At 43.3% G+C, this 27,130-nt stretch overlaps 1 protein-coding gene across 10 annotated transcripts in view; it reads left to right on the forward strand.

The window, feature by feature from the left end:
• MYO5A (myosin VA) overlaps positions 1 to 27,130 on the forward strand; it is a 208,685-nt gene that overhangs the window by 165,270 nt on the left and 16,285 nt on the right. For 2 of the 10 annotated variants that reach the window (XM_029070243.2, XM_039912917.1), the window contains 10 exons: positions 1,839 to 1,982; positions 2,210 to 2,263; positions 3,546 to 3,773; positions 6,544 to 6,552; positions 8,724 to 8,824; positions 16,087 to 16,167; positions 17,644 to 17,842; positions 22,188 to 22,262; positions 24,328 to 24,421; positions 26,601 to 26,747. In XM_029070243.2, the coding sequence (XP_028926076.1) occupies positions 1,839 to 1,982; positions 2,210 to 2,263; positions 3,546 to 3,773; positions 6,544 to 6,552; positions 8,724 to 8,824; positions 16,087 to 16,167; positions 17,644 to 17,842; positions 22,188 to 22,262; positions 24,328 to 24,421; positions 26,601 to 26,747 (1,132 nt within the window). The remainder of the gene's footprint in view (positions 1 to 1,838; positions 1,983 to 2,209; positions 2,264 to 3,545; positions 3,774 to 6,543; positions 6,553 to 8,723; positions 8,825 to 16,086; positions 16,168 to 17,643; positions 17,843 to 22,187; positions 22,263 to 24,327; positions 24,422 to 26,600; positions 26,748 to 27,130) is intronic. The other 8 variants (XM_039912919.1, XM_039912920.1, XM_039912921.1 and 5 more) reach the window with 5 other exon arrangements.

A 27,130-nucleotide genomic window follows, 5' to 3' on the forward strand; every position in this document is an offset into this window, starting at 1 on the left:
GCTGCTTCTCGGTTGTGGCAGGGTTGCAGTCATCAGGACTAGGTCGGTCTTTATTTAATCTGAGACAGAACTAAAGTACCACGCTGCCGCCACTGGCCGAAGGTCATTCTTTATGCTTGAGAACTGGGAGCGAAAGAGATTATGCACCATCGTATTAAGTTACACACACGAAATGGATAGGGATTTTGGAATACATGGATCGCATCTTGGAATCCAAAAGATGACTGAATCTATCAATCAAGTGTATTTATCGAGTGCTCATTCTGTGCAGAGCACTGTCCCGAAGGGTTCGGAGAGTGCTATTGCTTATTTGTTTTGGGAGGTTTTACGGCCAGTAATACAAGTAAAAGCTCTACTTCTCAAAGCCCCTGAGCAAGTATGTACACATCTATACATTATATATTATAAACTATTTATAAAAATACCTGTCTCGTCCTTTAAACAATGAGCTCATAGAAGGCAGGGAAAGTGTCTACCAACTCTATTGTATTGTACTCTCCCAAGTGCTTAGTTCCGTGTTTTGCACACAGTAAGCACTCAATAAATACCATTGATTGATTGAATAAGATTTCTTTACTGATTGGGAGTAAGTATGTCCAGAGGGGGTTGATGTTAAGCCACACTGGCCTTCACAAGTTTTGATATTCATTGTGGGGGTAGACATTATTAGCTTTTTAACATGTTTCAAGTGCTATATGGATAGGAACAAAAATGGTTATCTGAATCAGGATGTAAGTCACACAAGACATTTTTTTTTAACCAAGTCTTTGGCTTGCATTCTAGTGTGGGCTCTCTTTCCAGCTGCCTGCTAGTGAAGATTCTGCTTCAAGCCTGTCAGTCATTCTTTACACTGTTGAACAGACAGACCTGTTCTATTAGCAGAACATGCTGGCTGTGTGCTAAGACCCCAAAAGTGCTTGAAGTCTTCATCGATTAAATAAGTGACTATTTTATAAATAGGGATGCGTGCAGGGGGGGGCGGGTGGGATGAGGGCTGATGAGCTGGTTAGTTGCCTGTCTAAAGTCCCTGATTCAAGAGGCTGTCAAATGGGTAGCTTTTGGGTTGGGTTTAAGTATGTGTTTCTGCTTCTTCGGTTTTCCAGTCTGTTCTCCCTCATCGGAGAGAAGCGTGGGCCTGGGAGTCAAAGGACCTGGGCTCTGCCACTTACGTACCGAGTGACCTTCGGCACATTGCTTAACTTCTCTGGGCCTCAGGTTCAATCCCTGTTCTCCCTACAGTGACTGTGTCCAACCTGATTATCTTGTACCTACCCCAGCGCTTAGTACAGTGTTTGGCACACAATAAACACTAAACAAATACCAAAATTATTATTCACATCTGTTACCACTTTTGCAGTACATTCGAACATACAATTTTCTTTGACCTAATCATTTTTCAAATACTCTACTCTGCTATTTCAATCTAAGTAAATGACCCCAGTGTTCCACTTTTCAGGAAAGAGATGGTGCTCACCTCGGTGTTAGCAAAATTTTGCTTTAATCTTCAGTTAAGTTTCCAGTAAGTCTAACCACAGATTCATTTCGTTTGTCCTCTTTCCCCCCTTGAAGTGCAAGTAATTAGAAAGAGATTCCGATAGTTCCAAAAACTCGGTTTTCTGGTTAAAGTCTATGGCTTTCTGACTTCTCAACCTTTGAAAAGAAGCCTTTGTTTTTCTCAGAAGCTTCTACTTAGGACTCTGAGAAATTAGAGAGAAATTTTGAAATGCGAGTCGCTCTTGGGCTTGATTTAAAAATACATGATTCTGCTTGTTCAGTTTTCTAATCTCTTTGCTCTCTTATGCTTCCTCTTCTCAATCACCTCATGATCTTTGGTCCAGGAGCCAAGTGAGAAAAAAGCACCTCTGGATATGTCCTTGTTTCTCAAGCTGCAGAAGAGGGTGACAGAACTGGAGCAGGAAAAACAAGCCATGCAAGATGAACTGGATAGGAAAGAGGAACAGGTGCTCCGGAGCAAGGCCAAGGTACGGCTCCCTCACGAAGGCCAGCCACCCTTCTCATGCACAGCAGATTCTGACTTTAACGTAACTTTTAACACAAACCCCAGAGAGAACTCAGCCCATCGTGACATTTGGCCTCTGGGGATCTGTAGCTCAACTGAAGGCTCTGGGTGTTTTTTCAAAACAAATAGCCAAAATGTGCCCACTAAAGAACCTGGGAGGCCTTTACTCTTATCTTTGTTTTTTCCCAGGAGGAAGAAAGACCCCAGATTAGAGGTGCCGAACTGGAATACGAGTCGCTCAAGGTAATGCCGGTTAAGGCAGGTGCTGACAGAAATGTTTGTAAAATTTTATTATTCCTTCTAATGATATTTATTCTTTCTTATCACTAGCTACACTAGCTTGTGTCCCTCCGGCTGCGAGCTTCATGGCAGGGATAGAACAGTGCACTCAATGTTGGCGGCTTTTTTTAGTTTCCAGATGTGGCACATAAATTGAAATTTGTCACCTTGGTCATTTTTGTGGTGTAACTGCAACACAGTCCACTGTGGCTGGTAATAAAGTTGAAAAATATCTATGTCTACCAACATTAAGTAGGCATTTTCCAATTTTCTTTTTTTCCCCCCATACCTAGGTTATATCTCAGTGGGGAAGCAGGAGAGAGAGAGGAGGGAGGTGTATTTCCCACAACTCAGGTTACAGCAGTAATTTAATATTTAAATATTTTCCTGTGGATTCAAAAAGCATAGTAATCTGGTGTCATCACCGATGATTGAATTTTGCACTGGGGTAAATAGAGACCAGAACCTGGAGGCAGGGCTCACTATTCCTTGAGATTTGCTCTTGGATTGTAAAAAAAGACTTTGCCATAGAACTAATGCAGTCACATCAGGTCCCCTTCCTCTCTCCGGCTTCTGTGGAACAGTGCAGATAGCAATAATAATTATGGTGTTTTGTTAAGTGCTTACTATGTGCCATGTACTGTTCTAAGCGCTAGGGTAGATGAAAAGTAATCAGGTTGTCCCACGTGGGGCTCACAGGCTTAATCCCTATTTTACAGATGAGGTAACTGAGACACAGAGAAGTTAAGTGACTTGCCCCAGGTCACACAGCAGACAAGTGGCGAAGCCATGGTTAGAAACCACGTGCTCTGACTCCCAAGCCCGTGCTCTTGCCACTAGGCCATGCTGCTTCTCGATACCTTTAGTGTGGGCCTGGACTCTGAGGGCCTGGTCTGGGGTGGGTGGGCTAGGAAATGAATCTGGGATGTGCTCTTACTCTGCTCAATGCCAGTCAGTGCTGTATTTTCAAAATTCCTTCCAGATTCTGCTCGTAGTAGTGCAGAGAGAGATAGTTCCTCTTTCCTGTATAGCAGGGTGAAGGGAATGTGTCTGTTTATTGTTGTGTTGTACTCTCCCAGCACTTAGTACAGTGCTCTGCACACAGTAATCACTCAATTAATACGACTGAATGAATGAGCAGGATAGTCCTGCCGAACTCCCTTAGGGTCCTAGGGTGTTGACATGGAGGCAGAAGGGAACAGTCTAAACCAAGGACTCAACAGCGTGGTTTTCTTTATTCATGTAGCGTCAAGAACTTGAATCTGAAAACAAGAAACTCAAGAATGAGCTGAATGAGCTCCGGAAGGCCCTCTCGGAAAAAGCGGCCCCAGAAGTGACCGCCCCAGGGGCCCCTGCTTACCGAGTCCTCATGGAGCAGTTGACGTCAGTCAGCGAGGAGCTGGATGTGCGCAAAGAGGAAGTTCTGATCCTCAGGTCTCAGCTGGTGAGCCAGAAGGAGGCCATTCAACCCAAGGTAGGCACCAGCTGGGAGCTGACTTATCCGTACGGGGTCCGAGATGCTCCGTTGGTTCGGCTCGTGCCCATCCCTCTCTCTTCTTTCCCACAACAAATCTTCTGAGTGAGGGTTAAATACAGTGGTTGTGTGTGTATTAGTTTCAAAAATCGCCATTAATCCTAACAAACCAAGCGTCCATTGGCTGGAAACAAGACAGTGCTGATGAGGCAGGATTAGGTTTTCATTTCAGACTAGGCAGGCTGCAGAAAGTTGGTGAAATCCAGAATTCCGTCAGTCTTATTCACAGAGCCAGATATTTGGAATGAATTATCGTCCAGAAAACACCCTAATCTATACTCATTTTAAGTAACAAAGCTACAAAGAGCCTAGGTTGTCTTTCTGTGGCAGGGATTAGATATTGTTTTGAAAATGACCAACTTCATCTGACAGTTCCATATCTTTTAACTGGACCACTGTGCATACGTGATACTTTGAGCCCATACCATGAAAAGCTCAGTGTACTACCCCTGTGTTTCATATAGCAACTGGATTAGGGCCATCGTCATCATCAACCACAAATTATTCTTTAGACATCTTCCTGGGCATGGCGATGCTCCAAATAAGAACAAACTGACAAAATCCCTGCCTCCCTAAGAGTTTAATGATAACACTGAGTACTCGATGAAAATTGACAGTGTTTAAGAGCATGTTACTAGTACCCACAAGTGCCTAAACCGGGTCTGTACACTGGATTTGGAACTAGCCAATTTGACTGTTAATCGTGGATCCCGTGTGAATCCTGCCCTTGTCCCCCTTCAGAGCAGTTGATCAGACAGAAAACAGCATCCGCTTTGTGAATAAAGCTGAATATATCGGCTGGGTTTCTGCAGAGTCTTGTCTCCGAGCAGAGTGTCACCTCTGCCAAAATATCCAAAAGAAACCCCGGAGCTTAGCAGCAAACGGCGGAACCCAGGAGCCAGAGCTTGCAGAGGCAAGAGTGTGAGAGATTTGGGGGCCACAGTTTCTCTCTCTTTAGTATCTGAGGGTCCCCATCTCTTAACACACAGTCCTACTGTTATCTTAGGGAACAGGTTTCCTTAGAAGTGGTTCCCCCCCGGTCAGGGACTTCTCAACAATAACTCTTTCCTTCCCCAGCATAGATCATTAATTTTTGCAGGACAGATGAACAGGGTGGATATGAGGTCATACATCATGGACATTTTAAGATTTATTTTTACCCTTAAAGTCCTAGAAACATTACTAGTGCTGATATCACGTATCTTCACTTCATATGCATTAACCTTAATGTGTGTCTGCTGTCTCTTCCCTTTCCCTTCCCCGCACCCCTTTTTCAGGAGAACAATTCACTGGAGTAAAATCCAGTGGTTTAGCAGTGAATTTTTGCCCACTGTGCATATGAATTTAGGTTCCGTGGGAGGAACTGGTTGATTCTAATTTATTGGAATTTTCTATACCCCTTTGGTTAATTTTTTGCCATAGGCCTTTGCTAATGGTTGAAATAGCCATAAATCTTGTCATTGATCAGAAGGCTAGAGATCCGCATTTGCCCATGAGCTAAATTGCTTGTAGCAGACAATGTGTAATGCAGAACTCGGTAAAATAATCTTAGAGCTGTTTCTTAAGCATGAGAAAATACCCTGTAAGTGTAAGGCATTCATGGACTTGCTTCTTAGCTGGTCAACTTGCCGGTTCAGTGGTCATCCTGTTTATCCTCTTTCCAAAGGTGTATTCAGCATCTTGGTAATCCTTCAGAGTAGCTTGGCCTTAGTACCTGGAGGGCCATGAAATGAATGTTCTTTACCACCAATTCCAGGCGAACCTCTTTGAAGCCTGTGGAGGACTCCCAGGCACAAGGAGGCCAAGAAATTGAGGCTAGAAGCATTAGACCAGAACGAGTGAGCCAAGCAAATCAAATTCATTCATTCATTCATTCAATAGTATTGAGCGCTTACTATGTGCCGAGCACTGTACTAAGCGCTTGAAATGTACATTTGGGCAACAGATGGAGACAGTCCCTGCCCTTTGACGGGCTTACAGTCTAATCGGGGGAGACGGGCAGACAAGAACAATGGCAATAAATAGAGTCAAGGGGAAGAATGTCTCATAAAAACAATGGCAAATAAATAGAATAAGGATAATGTACATCTCATTAAACAAACAAAATAAATAGGGTGATGAAGATATATACAGTTGAGCGGACGAGTACAGTGCTGAGGGGATGGGACAGGAGAGGGGGAGGAGGAGAGGGAAACGGGGGAGAAGAGGGTTTAGCTGCGGAGAGGTGAAGGGGGAGGTAGAGGGAGCAGAGGGAAAAAGGGGGGAGCTCAGTCTGGGAAAGGGAGGAGCTCTTCCTAGAGCTGGAGTTGGTCATCCCTGGAGATCCCCTTGCAGCTGCTACCTGTCATCCTTGGTGACAGGGTCGTGGCGATCTGGATTTATTTTCATAGAGATTCAGAGGGGAGGTATTATCATCCTCCTGGGTGGGCTTATTATGGTAGAAAGGAGGAGAAAGACTTTGTCCCTGGAAATATATATTGCTAGATCATAAAATATTTATATGACCCTGATGAAATGTCTTTGGGGTGAATCGTTTTCAAGAAGCCAATTTAATGTTACTTTTATGAGTCCCAGAAGAAGTGATCCCTGAATAAGGGCATTTTGCAGTTATCATCAGTCAGCCCTTATTTGGAGTGATGGGTGGAATTTATTAGCAGAATTAAGTGTTTTTCTCTTTCTTCTTTTGTGCTTGGCAATTTGTGATTCCCAGGAGGATAAGGTAATCATAAGTTGTTGTTTTTTTAACCTCAGAATGCTTTAATCTTAAAAAAAATTACCTGTGACAAGCATTTTAGCTCAGCATTAATTTGAAAGAAGAACTTGGTTGGTGTATTAAGTCTAGTATCCACCTAGCTTGAGGAAGTGAAAAATTGCTATTTAGGATGGTGGAGAAAATGTATTTGTTTTCTTTTAGGAAATAAGAAAAGAAACATCCTCTGGAACATGGAAGGAAAATTCAGAAGCACAGTGGCATAAATATCTAGTTTATTGGGAAAGAGAAGGTTAAACAGAAAGTGCTTGTTTACTACCGACAAAAGATATAGTCCGCTTTTATCAACAAGCGTATTTAAACAGTGCAAAAGGACAGCACTAAGATGCTCTCTCCTTTTATTGAAATGCTCGCTTTAACATTCTTAGTCATAAATTCTGTGATTCACTTTCTGAGGTGGTTCAGAGTCATTTATTAACTGGTTAAAACCACAGCCTTTGAAAAAGCAATCAATTTTGGAATACAAGGAGTTGACTGGAACATTTCACCGATATTGGTATTTGTGGAAAAGAGTTTGGTCCTTTATTGCAAGTCCTTCACCCAAGGATTGTTCTACTTTGATGTCAGACCTAGCGCCGATTTAATCCCCGGCAAGCCAGTTGCCAGGTTTCCACCCCTCAATCCCTGGCCCAGAGTCACAGTTACAGATACCCCCAAGGGGGTGTGATCCAGCGAAATGGAAAGGAGGTGCCAGAAAGTATGTTTCCCCAGGATCTTGGGGACCCTCACTTTGCTCCCATGACCTCTGCAAATTTTTTAATTCTGCCAAGGGCCCGGGGCCAGCTGACTGACTGCTAATAATTATAATAATGACAATTGCAGTTGTGACATTTGTTAAGCACTTACTATGTGCCAGGCACCGAACTAAGCCCTGGGGTGGATATAAACACGTCGGTTCGGATACAGTCCCTGTCCCGCATGAGGATCACGGTCTTAATCCCCATTTCACGGTCCAGGTACCTGAGGCACAGAGAAGCTAAATGACTTGCCCAGATTTACATTGCAAGCAGATGGCAGAGCCGGGATTAGAACCCAGGTCTTTCTGACTTCCAAGCCCACTCTTTAATAATAATAACAATAATTATAACTGTGGCTTTTGTGAAACGCTTACTATGTGCCAGACACTGTTCTAAGCACTGGGCTGGTTACAAGAAAATCGGATTGGAAACAGTCCCTGCCCCACATGGGGCTCACAGTCTTAATTCTCACTTGTCAGCTGAGGTAACTGAGGCACAGAGGAGTTAAGTGACTTGCCCAAGGTCACCCAGCAGGCAAGTAGTGGAGCCCGGATAAGAACCCAGATCCTTCTGACTCCCAGGCTAATGGTCTAGCCACTAGGGCAAGCTGCTTCTCTACCCAAAGCAACACCTTAGGCTCAGGGGAGCGGCCAGCTGATCCTCCGGCCCCAGGGAGAGAGCAGTCAGGATGATGGTGAAGGTAAGGACTTTGGTCTACTGTGGTCCAAGAGGGAGCTTGGAGAGGAAAAGTAAACTGATGCACTTCTCATTAGTCCAGAAGGAAGTGTCTCCCTGGCAGAATTTTGGCACTTCATGGGATGTCAGAGGCAAAGGAGAAACTGCTGGTGGAAGCACCAAAGCCCTTTGGTATGAAATTGGTCTTGGTGAATCTCGCCTGGCAGATTTTTCTGATAAGAGCATGAATCATGGCATACATATTGTGGGGAGGAAAAGGAGTGAATAATAGCAGATGGTAGTTATTTACAGGGTTCTAAGTCATGTACATTTATATATGTCTAAAGTGTGAAATTTTTGCAGTTATACACAACTTGTCATCTGTTATGCCACCTCAACTGCTTTTGACTTGTTTAATTAGGAAAATGAGCTTTTGTCTGTGATACCTTTCCAGCATTTCTCTGAGCCTTTTACTTTCCAACCAGAGGGTGAGAACAGGAGAGGAAAGCAGAACAGAAGGAAACTCGCCACTCTGTAGATCGGGTCAAATGAATAAACAACTCGCGTTCAGATCAGACAGTTTGTCAGAGCTGCATCCTGTATATCGATTATAGCGGCGGTCTGTACGGAAGTCAGCAAGAGCCTTGTTTGGCGGTCAAAGACCTTCAGCTGAGTTTCACTGTGGAAATGTGTCTTTTTCTTCTTCAGAATACAATGACTGATTCCACAATCCTCCTAGAGGACGTACAGAAGATGAAAGACAAAGGAGAAATAGCCCAGGCTTACCTCGGGCTGAAGGAAACCAACAGGTAGGCCAAATGATTCTCATATCCCTTTGGCTTGCTGTCCTAAATATGCTGAATTTTTTACTTCACATTTTTTGCAGCAAACCAAGATCATGTGCCACTGAGCTTTTCTAGCTTTCCAAAGAAGATCAAGCCTATCCAAATCACCTTGGCAGCCAATATATTTCCAATTAAAATCTCTCATTAGGCCAGGGGCAGCACCATTTGAAATACTAATGAGAGCCATCAGGGGAAATTCTCTTTGCCCCATGGTAAAAATAATACTTTCCAATCTAGTATGCAATCTGACTTTGGAGGCTAGCTCTCTAATAGAGTTTGATTTTGATATCTTAAAGGGAAGCCAAAGGCTTTTCTGAATAGACAACCCGTCAAGCCCTGTTAGATTGCCCTGGGTTTCCATTACTGTGGCTCTGACATTCAGATCTAAAGGTGTAGCTGGGGATCCCAGAACTTCTTGCAATTGTGTTGAACTCCTGAGTCACTTAGGTCTCCAAGTATTCACCCAATCAGCCCCAATTCTGGGGAAACTTGTGGTCAAAGGTCTAACCTATCCCAGGCTGCAGTTGTCCCCGCCCCTCACCCTAAACCTGGAAGTGATCCTAGGCAGAGCCCTGACCAAATTCTTAGTTCCAGCCTTGTCCAAACTGGGACCAATGAGTGTAGGGCTCAAACATGCTTCTGGAAGATGAAGGTGAGGGTCGGGGGCTTCCAGGTGCTTGTTTTGGTCACGTGGGAAGGGTTGTTCCCAGAGATGGTGTGGTCCGCCTGATAGGAAGGTACCAGATCTGCAGTCGATATGTGAAACGGGCTAGGAAACTTCTCCATACGGTGGTGACCAAGATCTCCTTGATCCAGTCTGGACCAAATAGCCCATATTCTCAGAGATCCTTTAGTTATTAGGCAAAATGGGCAGCTGACCTGAGAAGGGGCATCTCCCAGTCAACCAGTTTGCATTCCCCACAAGTCAGTCATATTTAAATGACCACGAACTGTACTAAGTGCTTGGGAGAATGCAATATATAAAAAAGTTAGTAGACATGTTCCCCACCCACAAGGAGCTTACAATCTAGAGGGAGGGGCAGATATTAAAATAAATCGCAGATTTGTACGTAAGTGCTGTGGGGCTGAGTGTGGGCTGAATAAAAGCACAGATCTAAGAGTCAGCGCAACGCAGAAGGGAGCGGGAGTAGGCAAAACGAGGGCTTAGTTGGAGGAGGTCTTTTGGAGGAGATGTGATTTTAATAAAGCTCTGAAGATGGAGAGAGCGATCGTCTGTCGGATACAAAAGGATAGGGAGTTCCAGGCCAGAGACAGGTTGTGGGTGAGGGGTTGGCAGCAAGATAGACGAGACTGAGGTACATGAGTAGGTTGACCTTAGAGAAGTGAAACGTGTGTGCTGGGTTGTTGTAGAAAATCAGCAAGGTTAGATAGGAGGGGGCAAGGTCATCGAGTGCTCTAAAATGAATGGAAAGGGGTTTCTTTGTGTGGATTCCCCTCTGCTCTCCCTCTTTTCTTTGGCCGCGACCTCTTCGTAAAAATTGCTCCAGCAGTGTCGGAACGGGCACTCAGAGATCGGGTTGAATTTTAGTTGGGACAGCCCACAGAACTCCCACTGTTCTGGGCCACCCAAAGCCTTATTCCAGACCAACTTCCAGTGCTTGACTGGAGCTCGGCCCAAGGGCCGTGGAGACGAATAGGGGAACCGTTTAGAGCTGTAGCTCCGGAGCCCCAAGGACCACTCCAAAGATGTGAGCCTAGATCAGGACAGGCCTCCCGTACTCTTCTTCTCCAGTAAGAATCTCAGCAGAAAAAAAGGCTGGCTACTAGAGGTCCCCTCATCCCTGACCTTTGGACAGGGCTGTCGCTGGACTAATCTGGTAATACCGGAGATGAAAATAAAAAATTGTGTTTCCTGGTACAGCTAGCAGGCATTTTGTAGGGAGGGGCGGGGTGCGGTGAGGGTTGGCGGTCGGCAATGAGCAGGCGTTCCCAGGGGAGGGGGGGCCAGAGTAAGGGCAGGAAACTTAGGCAAACTCCATCCTCCGTCTGGTTAGCCCATACCTGGAGTTTGAGGCGTGGCTCTCGGTCCTCTTCGGTCCTCTTCCAGCTTGATTGGGCAATACCCCGGGCAATGGAGTGGCCACGGAAGAAGGTGAATATGATGACACGTGGTAACTCTGAGCGTAGGGCCTCAGGCTAAGGGGAACAAGAGTCAAAGTAGGAAAGGCTGGATGGTGGCCACTGGGAATTCAGGGAATTATAAGCTCCCAAACAATTCCTGTCAGACAGAAACTACAAATCTGAGAGAGAGGTTTTATAATGGGACCTCGTATAACATTTGTAATCCAACTTAGGTTCCAGGTCAAGAATCCAAACTCTGCCCATCCAGGATTTTCAGTGTCTAATGCAGCATTCAGGCCACAGATCTAGTCTGTTCTCTTCTTTCTTTTGGTACTTTTTAACCCTACATGGCTATTTTGAAATATGTCAGGTCAGGGGCTAGGTGTGAAGCCAGATGCCACAGCCCCTCCCCAGCCCATGCGCAAGATCGAGACAAGGACACATTGCAATCCATCTCCATGGCAGCAAAATCATTTTTATACTAGAATGGATCTTTCTGATTTAACCAGGAATAGTTCTGGCCCATTTTGGTTTATTTTCATCCCTACAAAGGAACTACATCCTGAGAGTTTTCATGGGACTAGAGAGGAACATGGGCCTCAACCCTGACCCTGTCGGCCCCGTCCAACCACACGGGGTGTGTTGTGTGTAAGGTCTCTTCTGCCAGGAATCCCAGACCCTCAACCTGGCCATGTGCTTGGGTGCTCCCCAAATTCAGGGGTCCCACTCAGAGCCTGTGACTATGAAGGGATACAGAACATAGGAAGGGATTGGGAGGGTAGGGGGAGGCTCATTTGCCTCATCTGGAAAGATTGGGATACATACCTGAGTCAGTCAATCAAAGATAATTATTGACCACTTACCCTGTGCAGAGCCCTGTATTAAGAACTTGGGACAGTCAGCATGGAAGCCAGAGGATTCGGGTTCAATTCCAAGCTTTGCCCCCAGCCTGCTGAGTGGCCATGGATAAGTCTCTTAACCTCTCTGTACATGAGTTTCCTCATCTGCAAAATGGGGATGATAATACTTGGCCACCTACCTACCTATCAATTTTTGTTAAAGGGGAAAAAGTTTAGAGTTAGTGTAAGGGTATTTTGGGAATAAAACTGATATACAAAAGCAAGGAAGCAGCATGCTAGCTTTTAAACTCCTCAAGGGAAGGAATCATATGTCCTTACTCTATTGTACTTTCCCTAGCACTTAGAACAGTGCTCAGCACAGAATAAGTGCTCGATAGTCAATGAGTCAGTGGTATTTTTTATGGCATTTGTAAAGGGCTTACTATATGGCAAACACTGTTAATACAAGATAATCAGGTCCCACATGGGCTCACATCTAAGCAGGAGGGAGAATCGGGATTGAATCCCAATTTGTAGTTGAGGGAACTAAGGCAAAGAGGAAGGGAAGTGACTTGCCCAAAGTCACACAGCAGATACGTGATGTAGCAGGATTAAAACCCAGGTCCCCTAACTTCCAGGTCCATGCTGTTTCCACTAGGCCATTCTCAAATGAAACAAATCTCAGATCCCGAAAAGATTGCCAAAGCCGAAGGCAGAACTCAGCCAGGGGACCCCTCTTCCTTTACTATCCGTACCTGGAAATACTTTGCCGGTTAAGACATTCAAATTTCTGCTACCATGGAGCATTTTCTTTTTTCACTCGGGAAACCTCATTTATTAGTTTCCCAGACTACTGGTCTCATTTTCATTTTTAAATGGATGCTTGTGTCCCAGAAGCAAATGGAAAACTGGACTGAATCGTTTTATCCAAAGCCACCATACTCAGGACTGTGATGGTAACTTGTCACACTTTTCCCCTCTGGAGAAGGCAGAAAGGGAATAATCCAGAAATTTCACCTTTGCCTTAGTTACCTATGTCTCCAATGTTGCTGCCGCCTCCTCGTCCTCCTCCTCCTGGTTCAGAATGTTCAACAGAGACGTCAAACTGCAATCTCTGGGAGTTGCATTCTTCTCTCCTAATGAGCAGAACACCCACTAGAGAGTGATGTTAACCTGACAGTGTTCCGTTAGTAACTACACCCACACACCTTCCTTTCTGGTTATTTGCATGTATATATGTAAAAGCCCATCACAATATATACATACATACATATATACATATTTAAGAATATTCCAAAGGAGAGCTTTTTGCAAATGTCTGTGTATTTTTGTGTCTTTATTAACAAGATGCAGCGTGTCTTGTTAGTGAGTTAGTGAGAAGCAGCGTGGCTCAGTGGAAAGAGCATGGGCTTTGGAGTCAGGGCTCATGAGTTCGAATCCCAGCTCTGCCACTTGGCTGTGTGACTGTGGGCAAGTCACTTAACTTCTCTGTGCCTCAGTTCCCTCATCTGTAAAATGGGGATTAAGACTGTGAGCCCCACGTGGGACAACCTGATTCCCCTATGTCTACCCCAGCGCTTAGAACAGTGCTCGGCACATAGTAAGCGCTTAACAAATACCAACATTATTATTATTATTATTATTAAGACCTGTCAGGGACTTTTAGAAGAGAGACTTCAGTTAGGCATAAGGAAGAACTTCTTAATCCCTTCTGTTCCATCATTCTATAAATCTATCATAGATTCTTAAGAAACAGCTCCTTGTCGTCCCCTATTTTTTCCATTAACAACAATCAAAAAAACCGTTCTTCCTTCCTTCTTAGACCATGAGTTTCTGTGGGATAGGGCCTTTGTCCAATCCTATTAACTTTTATCTACCCCAATGCTTAGAACCGTTTTTGATACATTGTAAGCACATAAATACCATGGTAATATTACTGTTAGAAGCATTATCAGGTGAACTGAATAGTTTCTGCTGGACCCAACCCTTGGGAATAGAAATCTGATCTGCCCGTCAATCTAGCAAGCTTTGTCAGACCAAATTTATGTTAGAAATACATTTGGGGGGATAATAGTCCATCTTATAATTTAATACAATATTCAAGAGGTGATTGGTGATGAAGAGTTATATTTCAAAATAGCCATGTAGGGTTCAAAAGTATCGAAAGAAGAGAACGACTATATCTGTGGTGAGTTGATATGTATTGAGTTAAATGCTGCATAAGACATTGAAAATCCTGGATGGATAGGGTTTGGATTCTTGCCCTGGAACCTAAGTTGGATTGTAAATGTTACAGGATGTCCTATTACAAACTTCGTGTCTCAAACTTGTAGTACCTGTCTGTCAGAAATTGTATGGGGATTTATAATTCCCTGAATTATCAGAGCTGCATTGCTTCCTTAGCAAGACTTTGAGGAGTTTGGCATCCACCAAGATCCACTCCAGTGGAGTTTCTGGATCTTACAATGGCCTATAACCAACCTAGTTGCTTGATTCCACTTAACTATTCTTCCCCCCAAATTATGAAGACAATTGCTCATCTCTAGGCTATCAGCTCGTTGTGGGCAGGGAATGTGTCTGTTGTTATATTGTACTCTCCCAAGCTCTTAGTACAGTGTTTTGCACACAGTAAATGCTCAATAAATCCATTGGAATGAATGAATTATCCCGAGGGTCTATTCTTCAGAATTTTTTAAGTCAATTCATTTATATGATGCTTTAAAGTGCAGCTGTTACCTCAAAGTATTGGGACATGTGTTGGTGATTTTACATTGCCAAACTTAAAATGAAAATGGTAAAAAAAAAAAAGACAATAGAAAGAATATTTTACCCACCCAAATAAGCCAGACATAAGAGTAGATCTTTAACCCATTCCCAATTAATCAATCAGTGGAATGTATTGAGTTCTTATTGTGTGTAGTAAATACGAACATTAATTTAAATATATGTATATTAATGTCTGGCTCCCCCTCTAGACAATAAGCTCACTGTGGGCAGAAAATGTGCCTATCAACTCTGTGGTAATAATAATAATAATGTTGGTATTTGTTAAGCGCTTACTATGTGCCGAGCACTGTTCTAAGCGGTGGGGTAGATACAGGGTAATCAGGTTGTCCCACGTGAGACTCACAGTTAATCCCCATTTTACAGATGAGGTAACTGAGGCACAGAGAAGTTAAGTGACTTGCCCGCAGTCACACAGCTGTCAAGTGGCAGAGCTGGGATTCAAACTCATGACCTCTGACTCCCAAGCCCGTGCTCTTTCCACTGAGCCACGCTGTGGTAATCTCCCAAGCACTTACTGCAGGGCTCTGCGCACAGTAAGTGCTCAATAAATACCATTGATTGCCCGTTAACTGCCAGATGCTAACCGATTGCACCTGAAGAATTGTGATTTAAACTACTTCGATCAGCAAAAGCCCATCACGATACCTTCCTAAAGTATCGAGGGGCCGGAGACGTTCTTCAAATACAAGTACGTTTTGTTCAGCACTCTCAGTCCCCAAAGCGGACAGAGCCGCCAGTCTTGGAGCCAAATCATCCGTGTTTATGTGACTAGGAATAAATATACCCCCATACCACAATGAGTGGGGAAATTGGACAGTGAGGGGCAGTGCCACCACTGAAGCCCTCAAAAGGAAATGGATAAAGGCTGCTGGAGAACTGGGCAATGGGAGAAGTGTGACTTAGTACTTGAGCATCTTTTTGTAGCTTGTGGTTAAGCAAATAGTCTGGGATTGCCAAGGGAGAAGAACCCAAAAGTCTTTCATTACCAGTAGGCTAGAATGATGTGCTTCACTTCACCAAAATAAATATATTTCATATTTTTAAGTCAGATTTAATGTCTGAATGAATCAGAATGCCACGTTGTAAGATTTGGAGGCCAGGGAGGGATTTGAATTGTTCCTTTTTTCACAGAAATGGTAAAGCTCAGTGTAAAATGAGACTAATATCTGGGCAGTCGGCAGGAATCCCACCCTCCCCCTTCCATTCTCTAAATGTTTTCTTTTCTGTGTCCTGTATTCCTTATTTTTGCAGTGAGTTGTAAATGAAATACCCTTAGAGGGAATGTCAGTCGTCTTTTATTTCCTTTAAATCATTATGTCAGGTAATAGCTTACAGTTTATCTGTTGCCTATTCTTTCTTTTAGTAACCATTTAAATCATTGGTATAATTTGTCTGTCGTATCCATAGTGAGTGTTCAATAACAATTTATGTTCATGTTATTTGTATACCGTCATCTCTTTCCCATCATGTATTTTGTATTTTTGTATTTACTTTTTTTTTTTATATTTCACTTGAAAGATCTTCCCCTATGGATTGCCATGAACTGAATGAGGATGGAGAGCTGTGGCTGGTTTATGAAGGGCTAAAACAAGCCAACAGGTTACCAAGATTCCTCAAATTGGGGAATGTTCTAAATGTGCTGTTTCTGTAGCTATCTGTGGCCCCTTTGCTTAACTGCTATGTCTCTCCTGTACTAATTATTTCCCTAAGAAAATTACTGGAGTTTCCATAAAGCTTAGGACATTCGATCACTTATATGTGATTCACAGCCCTGCCTGCCACATGGTGCCATTTAAAAACAAAGATCCTGGTAGTCGTGAATGCGACCCTAAGGTTTAAAATGTTCACCACATACCAGATCCATCGCCTACCCAAATGCATGCAGCATTTGGACATAAGTGGTAATGACGATGCCAAGGAAAAGAATCTAAAATTGAAGCCGCAGCTTTGCAGCACAGATATCCAACTGTATTTATGGGGTCTAGAGAAATGCTTTCTGTCACTCAGTAGTTGGACATCTGGGGAACTATTCTGTGGTTTCATTGAATGTTTTGATGTCACTTTTCAAGTGGCTCAGCTTTTAAAGTTTTTCGTTGCTCTCTGGGAGCGACTAGTTTATGGAAGGTTAAAATTCCGAAAGCAGTCTTGAAATAGTTTAAACCTGCAGTTATTAAAAGAATCTGACCTGAGTGGCATTTAACGTTTACGGAGCAGACGTACCAAGGCTTGGACTACAGGAGAAACTCTAAACTGATTGTGACTTTTCTTCCTTTCTTTGTGTTAACAAATCCTAACGATGGCCTTGCTTTGTGTTTTTCAAAGAGTGTGCTTGGAATAATGAATGGTGTCCAAGAAGTGGGGGAGGGTGGGAAATGTGGGATGAAAGCACCCGGTACTATTTCTCCATTTAGAGTTGAAACAAATGACGTGATGTACTGAAGTACCAAACTGGCCATCTGCTTGAGGCTTTTAGCTAATTTGCTTGTTTGAAGCCTAGCTAAACCTGAAATTGTGTCTCCTTAGTTTGCAGTTGTCACTACTAACTTTATCCTCCATTATATCCCCAAGTAGTCCTCTGAACATGCCTATGGATGCTTAAGATGATTCTTAGGCACTGAAGTCTGAACTCTATTCTCGTCTAGAAATATCCAGCCTTCTGGAGGTTTATTCAGTGCTGAGGTGGAATCTCTCCCCTACCAGTTTTCGTATGTGGTACCCGTAAGCCCCGTATTTGATCGTAACTGGGTCATCTCATTGATTTACCCTTATCTAATGCCCTGGAGCTGGTGAGAGAGAGCTAGAACTCCTGGATTTTTCAGAGATCTTTGAACTTACCATTGGTTACGGTATATTGGTAGCATTGTCAAAAACTACATTGTTTCTGTTGGGCAACAGGCAGCTCCGTGGAAGCAACAATTTTCCCTTCGAGCCTTTAAGAATCTTTGAGTTGATCCAGTTGAAAGGCACACTGAAGGGTTTAAAGAATAGCGACATCTTTATCCTGGTAACTCACTGTCCAAATTGAAATCACTCGAGATGAGTCCTAAACTCCTACCCCCCTTTTGGCCTTTGTAGGCTCTTGGAATCACAGCTCCAGTCCCAGAAAAAGAGCCATGACAATGAGGCAGAGTCCCTGCGTGGAGAGATACAGAGCTTGAAGGAGGAGAACAACCGCCAGCAGCAGCTGTTGGCCCAGAACCTGCAGCTGCCGCCAGAGGCCCGGATCGAAGCAAGTCTGCAGCACGAGATCACCCGGCTGACCAATGAGAATTTGGTAAGGAAATGGCAGCTCGGACTACTCGGCTTGGGCCTTGGTGGTGGTTTCTTAATTCTTCCCCATGGCTTTAGCACATACTAAGCGCTTCCTGAATACCATAATAAAAATGATAATTATCACTCTTCGTCTTGAGAAGCCGACCCCTCGCCCTTTGTAAGAACAGTTTGCAAACCCCAGGGCAAGGCACAGCCAGGCCCGGGAATAACTTTTAGCCAGGTCGGAGGATTATTTATTTAGTTTTCCCTGAGGAAACTGAGTGTGTTCCAAACCACAGTCATGTGAAAGTCACATAGCTTGATTTAGCATTCTCGCCTGATTGACTATCCTCAGAAATCTCAACCAGGGAAAGGGAGAGAGAACTCTTACGTAGGTTTCTGAATCTATGTATAATTGTTCAGCACTATGTGCTAAGCCCTGGAGTAGTTACAGTATAATCAGATCAGACCAGACACAATCCCTGGTTCCTGTCTCACCAGGGACTCAGAGTTTAAATGGGAGGGAGAACAGGATTTAATCTCCATTTTCACAGATGAGGAAACTGAGGCACAGAAAAGTTAAGGTATATGTCTATGTAGCTATGGGTTCACGTGTGCTCAACTATTACAGTCAAAATCTGTAATATGTGAAGGTTTAAGCTGTTGACATTTGGCATCTGTTTTCCTTCTAACTGGAGAATGGAATCTAGGTCATTACTCTCTTGAATTGGTTTGTTTAGAAAATCTTCAAGTATTTTCTCAACCTCTCAGTGCTTTTGAGCATAAAATGAGTTGTGCAACAGGTGAGGTGTTCTCTGTGTGTTAAACAGTTTCCTGGCACCTCAGGTTTTCTCTAGAGGGAAGAGAATTATTATTTTCCAAATACACCATAGCCTATAACAAATATCTATAAAATATTAAAAAGTGATTCACTCTACTGTCACTATAATCTGCCACCCACTCCAGTTGCTAGTCATAGTCATATACCACCGCCAGGCCACTTCAACTTTCTGAAAGGTTTTGATCCTTTTCTCACATTCCTTCTCTCTCTTTCCATCCCTGCATTGATCATTGGGGACTTCATTGTCCTTGTGTATGTTCCCTACGACCCTTCCACTTACTCCTCAACTCCCCTGATCACCCCACCTCCTCCACTCACTAACTTGGACACACACTCGATCTTATCATCTCTAGTCACTGTACAATCTGTACCCTAACCGACTCTCAAATTCCACTGTCTGACAACCTTCTCACCTGGCTTCTTTCCCACACATCCACTTCCCATAAATCTATCCTATTCCCCTACAGAGACCTTCGAACTTTTGGCCCCCTCCAGTTTTCTAAACTCATTATACTGCATTTGGTCTTCATATACAAGCTACCTTCTCTCGACACACAAATCCACCCCCTCAACATTGTCCTCTCCACTGAACTCAACCCCTTCACTCCCCCGTCCTCCACCACAGCCCTGGATCACCTCCACAGTGCACTTGAGCTATGAAGCGCTTCCGGGAGAAATCCAAATATCACGTTGACCTCGCCTATCTTAATTTCATCCACATCTGCTTTAACTCTGCCCTCTCCTCTACCCAGCAACATTATTTGTCCATCCTTAAGAACTCCCATGCCCATTGTCCATGCAAACCATTTCAGATGTTTAGCTCCCTCCTCAAGCTTCCTCTCCACTCACTGCCCTCAACTCATTTCCTGCCCCTAGTGACCTGGCCATTTACTATATTGATAAAATTTGAAACCTTCAGGCATGATCTCCCTAAAATCTCCCCTCCACTTCTCCTGGCCTTCCCTCCTCCTGGCCTTCCTTCTACTCTCCCATCTCTCCCAGCAGTATCTCAAGAAGAGTTCTCCTACTTCTCCAGATCCACTCCCTCTACCTGCATATCTGTCATTATCACTTTGCACCTTATCAAAACACTTATCTCCTCCCTGATCACCATCCTAAACTGTTCACTTTCCAATGGCCTCATCCCCACTGCTTTCAAACATGTTCTTGTATCCCCTGTCCTGAAAAAACACCTCTCTCGACTCTGTGGCTCCAATTTTCATCCCATCTCCATCCTGTCATTCCTCTCCAAACTCCCAGAGCGAGTTGTCAACACTCACTGCCTCCATTTATTTCCTCCATCCCTCTCCTTGACCCCCTTCAGTCTGCCTTCCCTCCCCTTTCACACCAAGGACTTGGCTCTCTTTGATATTCATGTCCTGTCCCCGCTCCAGTCCTTAGTTCACATCTACTTGGATCACTTTTCTAAAAAAATGTTCAGTTCACATCTCCCCACTTTTTTTTTTAAATGGTATTTGTTAAGCGCTTCCGATGTGCTGGGAGCTAGACTAAGCACTGGTTAGATACAACCTAATCAGGTTGGACACAACCCGTGTTTATTTTACAGCTGAGGTAACTGAGGCACAGAGAAGTGAAATGACTTGCTCAGGGTCACACAGCAGACAACTAGAAGAGCCAGGATTAGAACCCAAGTCCTTCGGACTCCCAGGCCTGTGCTCTATCCACTAGGCCACACTGCTTCTCTAGTCCACAGTCCTCAAAAGCCTCCAGTGTTGCCTGTCTACCCCCACATCAAAATTAAACTACTTCTCAGCAGTTTACCATCAGAGGGGATCAGCTTATCACCTCCTGTTTAACCTCACTGATTTCCTATTACAACCCAGCCCACATGTTTTGCTCCCCCAGTGTCAGCCTACTCACTATACCTCGAGCTCATCTATCTCACCACCCACCCCTTTGCTGATGTCCTACCGATGGCCGGGAACTCTCTCTCCCTTTAAATATGACAGACCACCACTCTCCCTACCTTCAAATCCTTATTTGAAGCACATCTCCTCCAAGAGGCCTTCCCCAACTAACCCCACAGATTCCTGATACTCTCTCCTCTCTCTGTCACCTACGTACTTGGATGATAATAATAATTATGATATTTGTTAAGCGCTTACTATGTGCCAGGCACTGTACTAAGCACTCAATATTCATCCCCCGCTTCATCCTCACAGCACTTAATTTCCTATCCATAATTTATTTTAAAATGTCTCCTCCATTAAATTGTAAACTCCTGATGGGCAGGGAACCTACTGACTCTCCTGTATTGTACGGTCTGCACATAGTAAGCACTTATCGATTGGTATGATGGATATCTGTTTGTAAAATAAGTACATATGTACATATGAACACACACAGACTGCTGCCCGTTGTGCTCAAAGAAAATTGTTATGGTATTTAAGTGCTTACTATGTGTCAAGCACTGTTCTAAGCTCTGGAGTAAATACAAGCTAATCAGATGAGACACAGTCCCTGTCCCATATGGTGCTCACAGTCTAAGTAGGAAAAAGAACAGGTACCAGTTTCAGAGGGGGAAACTGAAGGAAAGAGAAGATGTGACTTGCCCACGTCCCACAGTAAGCAAGTGGCCGAGCCAGGACTAGAACCCCGGTCCTCTGACTCCCAGCCCTGTGCTCTTTCCACTAGGGTTTTTTGAGGTGACATCTACCAGGGGATGCAAGTGAAGCTGAAAAAGTCATGGCAGGGCTCACCATTCTAACACCATGAGGATAAGAAACCAAATAGGCCATCTGTAAAATAAGTAGCATAATTAGAATTAAAGTTAAGTATAGGTAAAAACGTGTCCAAAACTTCATAAATATTAATAATGCTATCCCAAGTAAAGTTTTTAGCTGGCAGTTTTTAATTTATTATTGGTTAATTTTATGAGCGATAAAATGACGACTAGGTATCATCTTAGATGGTCTAAGAATCTGCATTTCTCCTCTGTTTTTCCGTGGTCTCAGTTTTAATAACAATGATTAGTAGTGATTTCTGTTATGATTTAGTCTTCCAGATGCTCTCGTTGAGAAACTAGAAACTAAATCCCTGAGGTATTTTTTGTTCTCAGCCAGTCACTAAAAGGAGTACGTTTGGAGACGGAGGGAGCAGGAGAGGGGAGGAGGTGGCTGCCTCTAGCTAAATTCAAATTCATTCTGGACTAGAGTTCTTCCTGCACAAGTTAGCCAGGTTCCTCTTTGTTGTATACTGTGCTTCAGAGATGACATTAATGAAAAGCTGCAGTTTTTTTCGATCAGTTGACTATTGTGGTCTCAAAGCCCTGGTTCTCTGAAAGTTGCCATACATTGCTCTGGTGTTCTCAGAAACAGGTTTCACCATACAGTCATTCTCTAGGTGAGAAAGGGGAAAAATTGCGAGAAGGGGACGGGAAAAATGGTTTATAAATTCAGTCCTGAGAACGTGAACTTGTTAATACTTTTGTTTAATGTAATTTGTGAATCGTTTTCTTAAAGGAAAGAGAGGGAAAATTAAATACCCACTGTGCCTGTTTTTTCAGTATTTTGAGGAATTATATGCAGATGACCCCAAGAAGTATCAATCCTATCGGATATCACTTTACAGACGGATGATTGTATGTAAATCCCACAGATTCTGTTTCTTCGTTGTCTCGTTTGCTATTTCTGGATCTCTAAGAAGAGCAGCTGGTTGTCTACCCCCTTCAAGGAAAACCTCTTCAGAAACTCTCACAATGTCTATTTTCCCCCACAGCTTTCTTTTAGCCAAAGATGTTACTTCTGTCTCTGTCCCTGGCGATATTTAATGTTCTGTTTGTTACTAATACAGGTCTCACGGTATGATGGAAGCAAAGTTTTGTTTTAAGGATAAATTTCAATTTAATGAAAATATATCGGCTTTCAGACTGTGGAAAATGTTAATTTGGAGAAGTCAGTCTGGCTTCCAAATTGGTTCTTGGAAAAAAGCAGAGAAAATTGCATATTTGTTTTTACATCATCTTATTTTTGGATTTTACCCCTGTTACGCTTATAAGTCATTCTCAACTCCTTCCCTGAGAGCCCTGTTTCTTTTCTTAACTGACAGAAAAGAAATGCCTCCTTAACCCATTTTCCCTCCTAGTGCAAATTGTCCTATCACTTGAGCGCTTTCTTTTCTCTGATTCCCTCCTCGTTGATTTTCAGGTCTGTGTTCCAGATTTCATCTTTTCACTCTTTAGTTTTTCAGTGCATTTTTCTCTCATTTTTCCCTTATATAATCCCATTTTACAAAACCATGGTGAATTTTTCGTGATATGCTCGGCCTATCCATGGGAGCGTTACACTTTTGTGCCCTGTGGTTCGGATCCGCAGTGGACTTTCTCCACTCAGGCCTTATCCTCTCTTGAATGTCTTTTTTTAATGATATTTGAGCACTTTTTTTTTTTTTTTTTTTTGGTATTTGTTAAGCGCTTACTATGTGCCAAGCACTGTTCTAAGCGCTGGGGTAGACACAGGGGAATCAGGTTGTCCCACGTGGGGCTCACAGTCTTAATCCCCATTTTACAGATGAGGGAACTGAGGCACCGAGAAGTTAAGTGACTTGCCCAAAGTCACACAGCTGGCAAGTGGCAGAGCCGGGGTTTGAACCCATGACCTCTGACTCCAAAGCCCGTGCTCTTTCCAGTGAGCCACGCTGCTTCTAATGTGCCAGGCACTGTTTTAAGTGCTGGGGTGGACACAAGTACTAAAGTTGGACAGCAATCCATATCTTTCATGGAGCTCACAGACTTAATCCCAATTTTACAGATGAGGTAACTGAGGCACAGAGAAATGAAGCCACTTGCCCAAAATCACACAGCAGACAAGTGGTGGATCCGGGATTAGAACCCAAGCCCTTCTGACTCCCAGGCCCATGCTCTATCCACTAGAGGCCATGCTTCTTCCAGTGGGGAAAAGTCCAGGGCTGGGGATCAGAAATCCTGGGACCTAGCCCCGTCTCTGACACTGGCTCACTGGGCAAGTCGCTTCATCTGAAAAAAAAAATCACTCACCTCCCCTAGCTTACGGGGATGCCCCGAGAATAAAATAATATAATGTATGAATGAAAGTACTTCAAAGTACTTGGGGAAAAGGTATATGAGAAATCCCAGGTGCTGCAGTCATGCTGCAATAATAAGAACCACACATTCTAAGTTCTCGAGGATAATAGCCCCATCTCTTTGAGAAGGCTCCCTTATTCACTCCCACTTCATTCCTGATTACAGTGTGTCAGAAGAAACTCTTGTCAAATTCTCAGTGTTTCTCTGAAATTTGTCTTTAACCTTTTCTTTGTGCAGTTACAGAAATTATCTTTTGCCTAATTGTTTTATTTCTTCTTTTAAAAAATGTTGAGATTTGACAAGTATATCTTTTTTGAGCCACATGGAACCCTTTTTAAAATGATCCCACCAGTAAACTCTTTGCTTCCATTATGCTGCCCAGGATTTGACAGTTTTGTATGTATTATATAATGTTTGGCTTTGATTGTTTAGGCTTTCAGTAGACTTGCCCATCTCAACCTGGGCAGTGAGGCTTGTGCCTCACCATCAGCCTGCTTATAAAAAACTAACTGTGCTGTTTTTGTGATTTCATTTGTGTTGCCCTTTTTGTGAAATGGAACTCTCTTTGTTCCTTGAGCTCTTTTCTCTTATTTTTGACCTATAGGACTTGATGGAACAACTTGAAAAACAGGACAAGACTGTCCGGAAACTGAAAAAGCAGCTGAAAGTGTTTGCTAAGAAAATCGGTGAACTAGAAGGTAATTGAACTTGTTGGGCTGAGTAGCACTGTCTCTAACAGGTTGCATTTTTACTGTATTTAATGACTATAGATACAGACCTATATGTAGGTATTTAATGAGGAAGTAAAATAATTTTATGCCGGTATTAGCAGCTGTTGAATGAGTAGAATTTAAGAGTAGAAAATTAAATAGCCTCCTTTGAACTGTCCTTGTGATTCTGCACTGGCGATAAGGTCAGGAAGATGCCCAAATTGAGGACTGATTCTGTTTTTTTGGTCCATGAGTAAATAGTCACAGGAGCATTTGAACCCTGGAAGAGCAGAATGTGAAGAGAAAAGATTGGCCCCATTAGTGGAGGTCCCTGGATTGGCTCTCAGCCAAATATGTGCCTGGCCTAAAATGACTCTTTCCATTGTACAGTCTCTGACTTGTGAAGAGACTGAATCCATCCTTTTGTCTCTAGTGGGTAGTTCCTAGCCATAACTGAGCCAGTTTGTCCGAGAAGGGAGGCAATAAATTAAAAAAGTTTTTTAGAGTACTTGTTGGCAGTAACCAATCACAATAACTGCCTTAAAATATCTCATTTACAGATGCAATATCTCTGCGAGGTGCCTAAGTGCTGAAAGATTAAAAGTAAAAGTTGTCAGAATGGACAATTTTGTTAAACTCGTAGTTATAATTCAACTTCTTCATCGTCATCATCATCACATAATATCTGTTTAGCGCTCTCTTGGGTTATTGCAAGGTATCAGGCTCTTGGGCAAATCCCACCTAATCCAAAAAAGCCATGGGGTGAATTGTCATAAGGAATGTTTATGCTAACTCTGATGCAGACTCGGAGTTGCTGAGGGAACAGTAAGATATTTACCTGGATATAAGTTGAGAGAAACATTTGAAAACAGACAAAATGTTATGACTCTTACCTTTTGTTCCAGATCCCCTTTTCCATCCCAAAGAGTTAAATGATTTGGTCAAATTGTGTCATTTCTTTTGCAAGCCCCTTGGGAGCATTTTATCAGTCCCTAAGAGTATCCAAGAATATTCGCAATTTTTCTTTTGAACTCCCATAGCAAATTGAAAGGCTAATTTAAAATTACAGGATCAAGGAAGCATTTTAAAAGCTAGGAGCAGATTGCAGTTAACTGCCGTGACTATGTTGGAGTGGAAATGATATGACATTTTGGAAGGTGTTAATGTTCCAAAATTAATTTCATTTGTTTCTTCCCATTTTTAATTCAGGAGGGACTGTCATTCTTCCCTTTCTTTGTTGTTCCTTCCTCCCTCATCATATGTTTTTCCATTACAGATTTTGTGAAGTTTTCTCTTAGGGTTTTTTGCAAGGATCTTTGCTGAGCAACATGTCTGGGTGAATTCAGCCTTCTGAACACCTCAAGTCCTAAAGTTTAAGCTCATCATCAGAGCAAGTGTAGTATTGGTGAAACATTTTCTGTCAACTGTCTATGTGTTTACATAAAACTTCTAATCTCTGTGGACAAATCTCCTCAGGGGGGAGAGAATTGAAATGCTTTAATGAGAGCTGGCTTAGCACTCCCCTGTTCCCACAGAGATATTTCTATCTTTTGATTGGATTTTGGATGAGAAAAATTGTTCTACGAAAAAATTTTGGCAGAATTAAAATGTGGCAATCACGTAAACAGTCTCTTTACTGTTCTCGTTACACTGAGTAGAGATATGTGAGTATTCCCTGAAATAAATGTGTTCATTGGTTTCGCTCTTCTAGATTTTTCAATCGTAAGAGTGACTGTAAGAGATGTAGGGCAAGTTGAAGAAGCCCCTTTCAGTGCTAAAGAAGACTAAGTTGAGCATGGGAGTTTTTCAGTCTTGATGCCAATTTCTTTTCCTTTTGAAGTTTTCTCCCACTTCCTACCACAATCATAAAAATGTGTATCAGCCTAACTCGCTTCGTGAGATTAACTAGCTCTGGGTAAATTAGCTGGCAGACTGGATCTGGCCCTCAAGGGAATTTGGGAACTCATATAATTGCAGAATTAGATTTGCAGCTCCTCTTCCTCTCGTGCTCTAGTAGCGAGATCAGCCTGAGACCCCTGAGCTTTCTCCTGGTTTCCAAACTTGGCAGGCCCAGATGACAGTAGGTCTCTCTCTCTCTCTCCCCCACCCGTCACCTCTCTCTCTCTCCCCCACCCGTCACCTCTCTCTCTCTCCCCCTCTCTCTCAGTGGGCCAGATGGAAAACATATCTCCTGGACAGATCATCGATGAGCCCATCCGTCCAGTGAACATCCCGAGGAAGGAGAAAGATTTCCAGGGAATGCTGGAATATAAGAAGGACGATGAGCCGAAACTCGTCAAGAATCTCATCCTAGGCAAGTATATTCTGCTTCGGAGGAGTTCAGCACATTTCTTCAAACTAAAGGTCTTTCCTACTGTCCACTTGTGCAGAGCATTCCATGTGAACTCAGATTGAGCACCTTCTCTTTTTAATATCCATGGGTTTCACCATTAGTGCAGAAATATCATTTCTCCATAAAGGATATATATATATATATGTATACGTATAGGGTGAGCTGAAGACGCAAGAGCTGCTTTGGCAAGCATCTCGCACCTGTGTTGCCAGGACCTGTCTCCATGCTGTGCTGCATCTTCTTTTGACTAGAGCCCGCTCTAGATTTGGTGTGCCACTGCGGTAATCGTCATCATCTGTTGGGTGCCGCTAGCGTTTTACGACCCTGCGGAAGGCTCAGCCATG

This window comes from Ornithorhynchus anatinus, chromosome 8, assembly GCF_004115215.2.
Source record: "Ornithorhynchus anatinus isolate Pmale09 chromosome 8, mOrnAna1.pri.v4, whole genome shotgun sequence".
NCBI classification, from domain to species: Eukaryota; Metazoa; Chordata; class Mammalia; order Monotremata; family Ornithorhynchidae; genus Ornithorhynchus; species Ornithorhynchus anatinus.